The sequence below is a fragment of the Marmota marmota genome, unplaced genomic scaffold (genome assembly GCF_001458135.2).
Source record: "Marmota marmota marmota unplaced genomic scaffold, marMar, whole genome shotgun sequence".
In the NCBI taxonomy this organism is placed as follows: Eukaryota; Metazoa; Chordata; class Mammalia; order Rodentia; family Sciuridae; genus Marmota; species Marmota marmota.
In genome coordinates this window covers 33,557,611-33,571,157 of record NW_026000142.1, presented here as the reverse complement: position 1 = coordinate 33,571,157, position 13,547 = coordinate 33,557,611, and the positions used below count along the sequence as shown (strand labels likewise).

At 31.5% G+C, this 13,547-nt stretch overlaps 1 protein-coding gene across 3 annotated transcripts in view; it reads left to right on the top strand.

Moving 5' to 3' along the window:
- The window catches only part of Sema3a (semaphorin 3A), a 447,522-nt gene that overhangs the window by 300,613 nt on the left and 133,362 nt on the right, over positions 1 to 13,547 (top strand). For all 3 annotated transcript variants that reach the window (XM_048786244.1, XM_048786245.1, XM_015488417.2), the window contains 2 exons: positions 400 to 557; positions 5,125 to 5,187. In XM_048786244.1, coding sequence (XP_048642201.1) covers positions 400 to 557; positions 5,125 to 5,187 — 221 coding nt within the window. The remainder of the gene's footprint in view (positions 1 to 399; positions 558 to 5,124; positions 5,188 to 13,547) is intronic.

Below are 13,547 nucleotides of genomic sequence, written 5' to 3'. Positions count from 1 at the left end.
GTTGGCCCCTATACTTACTCTTCAATCTATTAGCTTGGAACAAATAAAACCATGTAAGCAAGTCTTCATAAAATTATGGAAGTTTATATATAATATTGACTATTCTGATCCATTACTACCTGTGAATTGATTCCACTAAATGAGCTTGTATAGACAAGTTCTTTCTCTCTCTTTGTACTAATAGTGTGTCATCTTGAATATGAAATCAGCAAACTGATGAGCATAACCACATTTCAATGAAATGAAAAAAGTTTAGTTTCTGTGTATTTCTTAATACCATGAAGAGTAGCCACTGGTTGATCATGACAGCAGACAGTAGTCAGATTACCATGTACCAATAGCTTCTGCTCATGTAGGATCTCACATTAACACCCAATGTTTTGCTTTGTTACCTTGCAGAAATGTTGGAATCCAACAATGTGATCACTTTCAATGGCTTGGCCAACAGCTCCAGTTATCATACCTTCCTTTTGGATGAGGAACGGAGTAGGCTGTATGTTGGAGCAAAGGATCACATATTTTCATTCAACCTGGTTAATATCAAGGATTTTCAAAAGGTATCTTCATTTTAATATGTACACTGTAGTTCTTGTGAAACATCTTAAGATATATAGAATTTTCTAGCTATTAAATATGACAACTTATAGAAAACTGTTTTAAATGAATACTTTATTATTTTAGATGCAAAAAAATTAATGACAATATCAAATCAATGGATGCAGTAAGTCATAAACATCATCAATGAAGAAAGCGTAGATCATTATAAAAAATACTAACTTTAGCTAATTCAACAATAATTATATATTTTTCCTGCAATAAATTAAATAACTGATTAAAAATACATCATTACTGATTTCATGCATTATGTATATGTATTGTATTTATACATTTCTCTATATTACCAGCAAATGCAAGATTCATCAAACAATTCCTCACATGCATAATCATATGTGCCACCAATGTTTGAAAATAAAGTTTTATTGGAACACAGGGATTCTCATTAGTTTACATATGTTCTATATCAGCTTTCATGCTAAAACAGCACAGATGAGTAGTTGTGACAGAAATAATCTGACCCGCAAAGTCTAAGATATACTAAAGGTACTATCTGGCATTTTAAACAAAATGATTTATAAGATCAGTCTTTAAAAAAAAGAAAAAGAAAAAGAAAGGAAAAGATCAATTTTCAAGATGTCAGATTTTTGCCAATGTGAACATTTATACATCAGCAAGAAACCAATTTATACTTATTTCTTTTAGTATTTTTGTCTTATATATAAGCTATACAGGTTGAAAAATAAGCATGGATTTATAATCTAGTAGAAATTATGCTATTAAATTTACATGTGACACTCTAAATTAACTATTTTTAGGTAGTCAGTTCTTCCAGTCTTATTTCCCTTAGGAACATAGGTCTTTATGAAATATTTTTCATGAGAACCATAACACAACATGCTTTTTGGAATACATACATGTCAGCATCAATGTGTATTCGTTTTGCTTCTTAACATGGAGGGCTTTAGAGATGTGTGCCTTGACTACTCAGAAACTGTAACAGATTGGATAGTAACTTTCAAAAAGTCCCTAAATTGTAAAAAGTTTATGTTCTCATTGGAGAATGCTGCTTTTGGTACAAAATAGAGGCTTATATTCAAATATAAATTTAGTTTGAAATTCATTAGGAGTTAGGTGACTATTCATTAATAAATAGCGTTAAACTAAGACTGTTCCATTTTCTTCTGTTACCCAAACATTAACATTCTGATCATATTCATAAAGAGGTTTGACTCATTATATGTAGTTTTATAAAAAGAAACACACATAAACACACAAATGTGTGTGTGGGCATATGATATGGCATTTAAAAATCACTCTTGGCATTTTTTTTCTGATTTTTCAAGTTGATTGATTTCTAAGCCTCCTCAGATGATAGTAATACATACTTAAGATTATCTATTATCTAAAAAATTGCTATTCATTTGTTTTTCCAAAATGATAAAAATGCTTGCATTAATCTTTCAAAAATCTCACAAAATACTTTTTATTATTGTATTATCAAACAGAAATTGCTCTTTATGAAATGAAATCAAAACATAGAATGATTAAGAAAAATCTGACATTTTAATTTTAGGAAATTGTAACAGTTAAACTTGTCAGTATTGTTTCTATTATTTTGTAAAACTGATATACTTAAATATATACATGGATGGATAGTATATAAGCACAGATCACCTTACACTATATGTTTCATGTGTTTAACATTTTTATTTGGATAAATATTCTAAATTTGGCTTATGTGTTAAATGTTTCTAAACTGAAAGGTACCAAGTTATCATAAAAATGTACAATTTTATAACTGAAACAACTCCTAGAGTCACTTGTACACCTAGCATGCATATTACAAATATTATATATATACATATATATATATCATATATATTATAGTTATACAATCATATATATTACAAATATTATATATATACATATATATATATATCATATATATTATAGTAATTCCTACCAACTGGTATTGTAATAAATATGTATGTGTTATGAATTAATTTAAAATTAAGTGAATTGCCTATTATCTTAGTATTTTTGTTATAATTCTTACCCTTGAGTTTAAAAATATCATGCTAAAAAGAGAAGACATTTTTCTAGTTTTAAAACATCCCATTTAAAACAGATTATTAATTTTAATAATCTGTTTTATTTTTATATTTTGTTTAAAAGAATAAACTCAATTTACTTAAGTGTTTATATCTGTTTATTTATGTTTGGTATGTTTATTTATTTTTTAAATACTTTTTTAAACCTATGTATAGATATTTAGCAACTTTTTTGTAAACATTCACTCTTGTGATAAACTTTATAAGAGTAAATTTATGACTATGCAGGTTATAAATAATTCTTCTTCTTGATGACTTTACAAGGTAATAGTAAAGATAAGATGAGTGAGCATAAAGGTAAATATTGGGCCAATCCCTCCTCTTAGAGGCAAAAACACATTCTCAGCTTTGGAAGAGCCATGGAAGTTATTTACCTTAGTAAAAAGCACAATCTCTCTAAGGCATACATATTTACTAAAGATCATAAGTAAGGGGGCAGAGGTTGGAACTTGGTGGTAGAGTACTTGCTTGGTATACATGAGACCCTGGGGATCAATCTCAAACACTGAAAAAAGAAGAAAGAAAAAAAATCATGAGTAAAGATGGACATGAATAGAAGCATGGAATCATAAAAAAAATAAGAACAACTGCAAAATATATCACAAAACATTCTGATTAGAAGGGTAAGAAATTTAGACAATGTTAGGTAAATTAAAAGTTTGGGGGCAAAGGAACAAAAAGAACATAGCATGAATATGAAAATTATTTTATTAATATTTGACATAACAGTGAAACCACAAAATAAGTTCTATATTATCTCAATAACAAACACTCAAAAGCTAGGAATTATGAGAAAACAGATTGTCTTTTTAAATAAATACATATATTTGCATATATAAACATATATATGTTTAATAATCTGTGATTTTAACATAATTTATCTGGAAAGTAAATCTGTCAAAAGACAGCTCCGATATAATATTACTGTTGTACCCTAGAGAAATTTATATTTTATCTCCTCCGTGTAAACTCTAAGAAGAGATCATCTGACCTCTGCAGAGCCAATTGGAAGATTAGAACTGCGTAATGAGACTGTCCAGCAAACACTCTAGAATTTCAGGAGCCAGAAAAATGCTAATTGTAAGGATGATACATTTACTGTTCCTGAATATTTTTATTATGACTACTTTGTAAAAATCTTGTAGAACAAGTCAGATGACAGTTTTAATTTAGACATGCAGACATATGTGAAAAGTACATAAAAAGAATATGCAAATTAAGAGCTTAATGGTAAAAATGAATGCATACTCAATAATTTCTAGGTCTTTTATATTTGTGTTATGTTACTGAAATGTGTTTATCAAGTCATCATGTTCTGTTTCAATATGGCCCAAATTCTTGCTTATAAATGTGTTGTATTTTGGTTTTTAATTCCCCAGATTGAATATCACAACCTTTGCCCATGTGTGTGACCATATAAATTGAATTATCTGGAGGTTTCCAAATGAATGGTAATCAGTCATTTTGAGGCTAAAAGCTTTCCAGCAGACATGAATGATTAACTGCCACTGTCTCTGGATTTTTCTTTTACATATGACATTTTTTTCTTTGCAATTCACTAATAGTACTAGAAGAGAAAGATGAATAAGCGAATATTAAATTGTTCTGCCCAATACAGATAGATTCACTGGAATTACTCAGGGGATCTGGAAAATTCTGTATTAAAATTTAGATGAGTGCATTCGGGTTATTATCATGGAGAAAAATATATCCAACTGTCCAAGTCACCAGTAACATTTGGCTCATCTACCACTGTGACCATATTCACAAAATATGTAAACTTTGAACAGATAAAAAGCAAATATTAGAGATGAAAATACAGTTATTCCTCAACTAGTCTAAGTTTAGCCCATAGTGGGAGGGTAATTTTTTTTTCTTCTACAGTTCCAACTTCATATTCCAAAAATATACAGTTCTACTCTTAAACATTTTCTCTTTCCAAAAGAAAAAGAAGAAGAAAAAGATTCCTTTGTAAAATGGGATTTCACACACTTTGAATTCCCATTCTAGTATGTCATCCTGAGATTTGGATCATCCAGGGCACCCCAATGTTAAAATTTTAAAATCACTATTTCCTGATAAATACTGACCGATTTAGAGGAGTATGTGCCATATTCTGTGTTGATTTTTACCTTTCTGTAGATTCTCACATCCCTAGGATTTTCTTACTCTCCCAATCTGTGAGACCATTCTTTCCACTGTGTACTGTTCAAATGTATTGACTGCATTCATTTGTCTTTTTCAACTTTCATGAACAACAAAGGTAATGGGGAGACAGAAAATGATTAACCAATTAACTGATATTAGAATGTCTAAACTGAAAATTTCCTATCACATAATGTTTTGTGGAAATTTCTTTACCTTAGTTCCCCCAACCTCATCCAAAATATTATGCAATGTTAGATCTCTCAGAGAACTTAACTGGCACAAAATAATGTTTCTTCTCTATCCTTAGATTGTGTGGCCAGTATCTTATACCCGAAGAGATGAATGCAAGTGGGCTGGGAAAGACATCCTGGTAAGCATTAATCTACTAAATCATTAATTTCCTAAGTAATGTATTACTCTATTTTTATTCTGTGTTCTATTAAACATCATACTGTACTTATGGGCTTAATCACTCAAGGAATAAAAGAATACGATTTGGGAAGCATTGATAGTTTTTGAAAGAAAATGAGTAAACAATAACAACATTCCTCCGTAAAGAAAACTACTGTCCCTTTGATGATTTATATATGCAAAGGATACTAGTAAAATGCAATTTTAGCAGATATACTTATATTAAATAAGTTAACTTCTTTCTGCAGGTTGATTCACATATGTTAGTTATTCTATAATTTATCTTAAATGATATTGTTTCCACATCTGAATTATCATGATTTAGTTACCCCTTTTTCTTTGTGTTCCATTCTTTTTCTTTCTTCCTCTCATTTTTACAATAAATATTGATTTATAAATAAATATTGTATGTAACTTTTTTACATACAATATTTAAATACAAATATTTACATACAAAATGGCCTTTTCCTGGACACTGTAGAGCCAAAGGTGAATAATATGCAACCCCTATGATGGTTTTACCATTGTAAAAAGGTAAGCTTTGTTAGTAAAATTAAATGGGCACTGACTTGGGCTTTAGCCAAGTGTCTACACAAATCATGGAAAATAGTTATAATCACTTCAATGGATTAAAATAAATTACAGAAATGGAAAAATATAATTTTTTTAATCAATCCTTTGGAATATCTAAAACACAAAGAAATAAGTTTTAAAGTTTTGTCTATTTTAAAGCATTGACATTTAGAAGGAACTTATACTGTGTGTTGCCTAAAGAAACACCGACCTTCGTTTTGTATAGATATATTATTATTATCAAGGGACAACTTGACTGATTTGTAGCAGCTGCCTAAATTGATATTTAGATTTCGAAGGATGTAAAGGGAGGATCTGAGTTCATAGGAAAAGAATGCCTCAATTTATTAGCAATGTTGGCCACTGGTGACTTAAAGTAGATTAAGGAGCAAAAAGCATAGGTAGTCCCCATCCTTGATCCACCTAAATGTTAACAAATATGGGAAAGTCATCCTTGAAAATTATATATTAAATATAGGTATATGTTAAAAATGATTCATGATGTTAATTTAAAATAGTAAAGCAGCCTTTTTTCAGGACTGCTGTAGTGGAATTTTGTAGGTTGAGAGTAAAAATGGGCTCCAATCTGAATACAAAAATAGGCAGAATACAAAGATAGGCAGTGCAGTCATGAAGCAAGGTGGGGTCAGTGGATGGAAAATTACTGGGAGGAAACTTCAGGAGTAAGGGGAATTCTGGCTAAACTGATTTGACAAGATTATTGCTAAAGGCAGACCGGGTTGGGTAATGCCAATGGTGAATTTGATCAGATATCAACAGAGGGGGACTTTTTCTAAATTAACCAGCAGGATTCTTGCTAAAATCAAAACTAAGCAGAGATGAATTCAGAAACCCTACAGAAAACAGTTTAGGGGAGCCCGACTAGAGTTAGGTCAGTGAGAGTCAACCAATGTAAGTCACTCCATACCTTGATCATTCATGTAGACCAAAAAAAAAATTTTTTTTCAAACTTTTACTCTCCCAAACTGATGCATATGTTGAGACTTTTGTAAAGGACTTTTTTTCTACTCAGAAAAAAACAAAGAAGTAGGAGTCCAGAAATGCTGAGAATTTTACTGCAGTACTCTTTCTGACTCATTAAATGTCCTGAGAAATTATTTTAACTTTCTTTGGGCTTAAATTTCCCATCCATTAAATGGAACAAGATACATTATATGACTATGGGAGCAAGTTTTAATAGGTATTGTACTAATTATTAGGGACAAAAACACTTCACAAATGTAAAATCAAAATGCATAACTCCATAAAAAAAAACTTACTAGCATTAAAAGGCCACACTTATCATTAATAAATTACATTGAAACTTTTCAGTACAATAACTGAGGATGAATAGAAATGATTATCTTACCTGTATATAGTTGTTATTTTTAAAAAATGCAGACTTCTAGATTTTTATTAATGTATAAAAGATAAGGAGAAAATTACTGAGAAAATTAAGATGCTTTCTGGTACCAAGCACTACAGTAATTTACAAAGGATTTTGCAGATGTTATTTTAACAACAGTTTTATGAGGTGGGTATAGTTACCCCCATATTCTTGATTGGGAAATAAAATAATTCAAAATTAGCATTTCATTAAAAGATGTTGTACATTTTGGGTATTATGGTAGAAGTTAGGATAAAAAACTAGGCACACTTCCTGTGCCCTTGTGTTGTTTTTATTGTTAGTTGGAATATTTTCATTTGAATGTGCCTATTACATGATATATAATAGAGAACTGAACAGATATCTTCCCTTTGTGGATCATCAAAAGTGTGATACTAATAATAACCAGCTCTCAGAGTTCTTATAAAAGAAATACAAGTGAAATTATTTCAAGACCGTGATATTAACTATTAATAATATCAATGATAAATTACTAACAATTAGTGTTATTGGTATATGTGATAGAGTTATGTGCACAAAGTTTAAGTAAAAACATTATTGATGAAATTTCAGCAGCTGTAATAAACTCGTGATCTCACAGTGCCCCACAGTTAACATAATCGTGAATTTAGAAATTTCTTCTCTAAAAAGAAGGTCAACTTTACTGTATTTTCCAGGCTTATTGAAAATGCCTACAGATTTTAGGGAACTAAATCAAAAGGAACTAAGACACATGGAGTTTAGTAAATCTGATACATTGCATAAGTGACATCTGATCATGTCATACCATCTTTTTACGGGGGATGGATTGAACTCAGGGACACTCAACCACTGAGCCATATCCCCAGCCCTATTTTGTATTTAGAGACAAGTTCTCACTGAGTTGCTTTGTGCCTAGCTTTTGCTGAGGCTAGCTTTGGACTCGCTATGCTCCTGCCTCAGCCTCCAGAGCCCCTGGGATTACAGGTATGCGCCAGAGTGAACTGGGCATGTCATAGCATCTTATTACAAAGATTCTCAAAAAATTTATCTCTACTGTAGAGTATGTCATATGCCATACTCTACAGTAGAGATAAGTGCTTTGAAAGAGATTATTTTTTAAATGTTCAATCATGATTACCCTAAGTAATCTTTTCAAATGTAAACTAATTAGCATTATAAAATATGTGTGCTTTTTGGTATTCCTATACATTCTGCATTAAATAAGTTCAATTGTACATTTGGAATTATCTTCATAATACTTATTTAATGAAATGAAAACAAAATAGTTTTGACATATTTTATTTCAAAAAATGTATTTTCATCTAGTTCTAATTAACACTTAATTATATTTCTATATACTATTTTTTGGTAACTCATTTTGATCCCTTAATACTGCTTTTCATTTCCAAATTATTGAATATATATTTTCTGCATTCAGAATACATTTGATTGAAGTTCACTTTAGTTACAAGGCAACGTCATTTAAGTATTACCTTGATTTATATAGTCATTGCATTCAAAATAAGATGCATGGCATTCTTTGGTTGCTCTTTGACTTTCATTTACAGATGCATTTTTTTCCTCTTTCTTTCTTTACATATGATTTTATTAACACATGACTTCCTGGGATTCATAGAATTTTTCTTTGATAAACATAGAAGGTAAATATCACTAATATTTTAACAATAATTTATATAAACAATTTGAAAGATAGATTAAGGGGAAAGAACTTTTTTCATTCAACACCTGATTTGTGAAGTGACAGACAGTTTGATGGGAATTCTGCACTGCATCTTGAGTAAATACCAGTCAGCTGGGATTTATGGATAATAATTCCTTTCAAAGAGCCCTTGTGATGCTGGAAACCACAAGAATGAGGCTTGAGTGGGTTTTCCAGCCATCGAGACTCCAAAGTAGAATCATAATTAAAATAAGAACCGACCTGAACATTCGTAGAAAAGTGAAGTAACAACCTCCTTGTGTGCTCTCTCTGGTTTCTAAAGTATGGGTTTATCACTTACCTGCTGTTTCTTCAAAAATTTCTTTGGAAATAAAGTGCCTTTCAATAAATCATTCTAGGGAAAGTGGTATCTTCTCAGCACTCAATTTAGACCAAGGATACAACAGGAAAAGTTGGGCAAAGACACCAGCTAATGTTATCCACCTTGGGAATGAGTTTTTCTCAGATTTGGTTGAGGGAATGTTTTATTCATATACAAGGATTGCATGGTCATGGGGAAGTGGGGAGAGGCCACTGGACTGAAACTACATAGTCCCTGTGTAACTGCATACAGTATCATATGTAAAAGTATTCCCTCTCCTCATTCTTCCATCCATCTGGGAAGGTCCAACCCATCCTCAGTTTTGCATTAAACATATGTCAGCAACTGCAATTGGGGCAACATTAAGTCAACAGCTGCAATTGGGGCAACTATTCATAAAGAATGAACTTTGTGGTGGCATGGTTTCTGCAGCTTGAAACACATATATATGGTGCACACACATACAAATGCACAAAGTAAATAGCATATATGACATTCATTTTTTTTTATTATGTATGTGTGTGTATGTATACATAGTCACACAAATATTCAGAGACGTGTGTGTAGATGTGTGTATACTGGTAATGACATTTTAAACAACAGTAATCTAAATATATTTTTTCTTTTGAAGTGAATATACAGGATAGAAAACATATCCTATTAATATGCCTTTATTTTCCTGTTGTTGTATGTTCTAAACATTAATATTGCTGTAGCATTTCTATTATTAGAAGAATAAAATGCTCATGAACTTTTCCATTTCTGTTTCTTAAGATTTACTTGAAAAAATATGTAATATGTAATACTATTGGAAAGAAATCCTGAATAATGAGATAAATGCAACCCATATATTTAAATCTGACTGCTGCTCTCCACCTTTACTCTCATTTTTGATATGTTCCTAGGGCATAAAATCCACTTAGTTATTCACAATAACATTTCTATTGATGGATTAACTTCTTGACCCTGTTTTGCAAATGAAAACTGAATTCATGCTAAGCTGGTAAAAGAATCTGTTTTGAATCAATAGCTCTCTGAATCCTCTTTGTTTATCCTACTAAACCATCTCTCTTTGCACTAAGTTTCAATAAAACCAAATGGCAACCGTATGACTGCTAGAAATATTTTGAACATCATTGGAAATCAAAATTTCAACCATCTGAGAAGAACCAAAAAAAGCAGATTCTCATAACATTCCTATTCCTGGATACATTTCAAAGTGTAGTATCATGCACCTGAACTTTAGGACTTTTTTGGAAATTCCACAGGATTTATATTTTTTTTTCCTTAGCTGTTATACATGTTTTGATGCTATGATATATTTTAACATGTCTATCAAGTTTATCACAGATCAAATTGCAGGACCTCAGCAGCACTAATATTTGCCAAGTAATGCAATTGAGAATTTGAAGCTACACATGCACATCTTAAATTGCAGTATTCCAAACTGTACATGCCAACACTTGAATTTCAATTACTTTTTCAAAGGTCAAAGTTAACATCCACTTAATTTTTTATTTTATTTTAGGCACCTTAGGTCATAATAAAAATGTATTAAATGATTAGTTAGAACTGCCTTCTAATATGGGTGTCTGCAAAAATTCTAAGGTTTCCTTAAACCTCAAAATTCTTATGTATAGTTGTCTCACACTTTACCACATCTTATGAGAAGTGACTGCCTTCGTTACAGACTGTTTTTTAAGGATGATTATACAATTAGGAACATTGGAAAACTCTGTCTCCCTCTGAAGCAAAAAGCTGCTCTTCAAATCATCTTGGGAAGTAAAGATAGTGTCTTCCTCGGGAGCAAAGGGCAGGTATGCTTACTGTCCAGTACAGAGAACACAATATCTCCCTCAAGATCTAAAAGCCAGCATGCCATTCCCATTTAAAAATAATCAGGTTTGCTCAACCATGGTTCCTCTTCTATAATGCAGCTCACTGCATATGCAGATGTCATCTGGCCCTCTCCTCAGTGCCCATTGGGAATTGCACAACAAATGCTGATATCCTGGCTACTGCTATTTCTGTGAGTAATGAAGTCCTTTATCTTTGGCTCAGGAGCCACATATCTTTTGCCAGTATCTGTGAAACCATGGCAGACTAACTCCGTTATCTTACAAATAGGGTAAATTTGCAGACCCTTTACAGTTCTTGACAATATTAATTGTATAAATTTTGTAGGCATTCTAGATGATATCAGAAATGAAAGGTTATGGTCAGTTTATTATTTTTTAAATGTTTCCATGATGAAATTTGATGATACTTAAATTATACAGATAACTGACTTGATGACAGGCAGCAAAACTTTGTCTTATTGAATGTCACAGAAATAAGTACAGATTTTTACATTCCTATGCCTCGTGTATGTGCATTTCTCTTTGGGAGCAAATGTCAGGTTCTTACAGTTTAAATTCAGTATTCAGAGGTAATAATTATGATAGCAAACACTGAGAGCTTACTACATATCTGATATTGTTCTAAATGCATTTTCCTCTATAAGCTGATTTAAGTGACTAATATTTGGTTATAGACACATACTTCTTGTCAAAATAAGTAAATGCACCAGTTTTGAGTGTTAGGTAGCTAAGATGCATGGCAAATGAAACTTTGCCATTAAACTCATTTCAGACACTATATTTTAGTCCTATATTTTACTAATGCAAAATGAGATGTAATTATTATAATAGTTACATAAACTTAATATTTTGTAATTATGCTTTGTTTACAATGACAATTTAAAAATACTTAAATTCTTTACTTGAAAAGTAAGGCTAGCATTTGAAATAGAAGTTTTCAAGAGGTTTGAAGATTTTTGACATGTGTTCCCTTTTTATTAGAAATTTCAATTCCACTCTTAAATGGCTGAAATTAAGGTCAAGTATTTGGCACTGGTTAGCAAGTTGTTTGGACTTGATTGGATACCATAATTCACCCATCATCAGGGTACATACTTTCAGAATATAGTAAGCATTTTATGTCTGTGAGGCTCTCTAGTATAATTTGGATAGTTCCTCTGAGAAAAGGGTTTTGGCTAATGTCTCTAACTTCATAGAAAACAAGTGCTTCTAAGTCCCACTGATGTGTAGCTTCTAAAACCACCATTCTTATTCCTCTTCTTTACATGCTTTATAATCTTCATGCATGGATTTCTATTTACTTCTGAGGGTACACTGACCATTCTATCATAGATCTAACCTGACTCTGGGAATATTCACCTTAGAGATGATATACTTGGTCTCAAGATGACTAAGACTGTGGTCAACTTTGCACTGTTTTTCTTTAATTCATTCAAAAGAGTAGCAGTAAAATATCATCTTTCTCATGTTCCCAGATGATCATAAAACATTCATGTTTTGAATCCTTTAATTTTAATGTATATCTATGTATTGCTTTTTTAGAGATGGTAAGGACAATAGAGTTCAAAAATTTTGGTACCTCTAAAAACTTGACAATATTTCCAGGGACTAAGAATATTAAGTTCATTTTAATTTTTGTGTTTTAAGAGCAGAATATTCTTTGTTGTTTTTTGTTTGTTTGTTTGTTGTTTGTTGTACTGGAGATTAAACCCAGTGTCACTTAACCACGGAACCATATCCCAAGCTCTTTTTTTATGTTTTATTTTCAGACAAGACCTTAGGCCTCACTGATATGCTGAGGCTGGTCTTGAACTTGCAATTCTCCTGCTTCAGTCTCCCTAGTCGCTGGGATTACAGGCATGCCCTCCCCCCCTAGCTCAGAGCAGAATATTCTTAAAGCTTCTCATTACTGTTATTGAAATTCTGTGCTAAAAATACTGAATACACTTTCACTATACTATATGTTACATGTGGTATTAAATATAGTCTATATCTGTATATATGTATGTGTGTTTTAAATAGGCTAAGTTCATATTCCCTTACACTACATATTATAATAGGTATTTTATTGTAGCAAGATATATCCATTGGTTAAGGTTTGATCAAAGGCCAGAACTTGTTTATTATGAGGATTAGACCTTGTACAATTGTGAGAAGTGGTGAAGAAATCTATGAAGGCTATTTCATTTGATACAGGTGGGCTTGAAGCTACTATAGGAAACAAGAGTTGGCATTAGGGAAGAAAAACTAGATGTGAAGTGGGAAGAACAAGGACAAACTAGAATTAGTAGGTGTTATCTACTACTTCCAGCCTCCAACCTCCTTTGCTTCAGCTTGGGTGATCTAAAAAAGAAACTTGTAGCCCTCTCTTGCCATTAAGCTGCAAAAGGATGAGAATCTATTTCATATGTAAATACTTGACTAACATTTTCACTCAATACTAATAAATGCAAATGAAATTTAAGTCTTCAAAGTT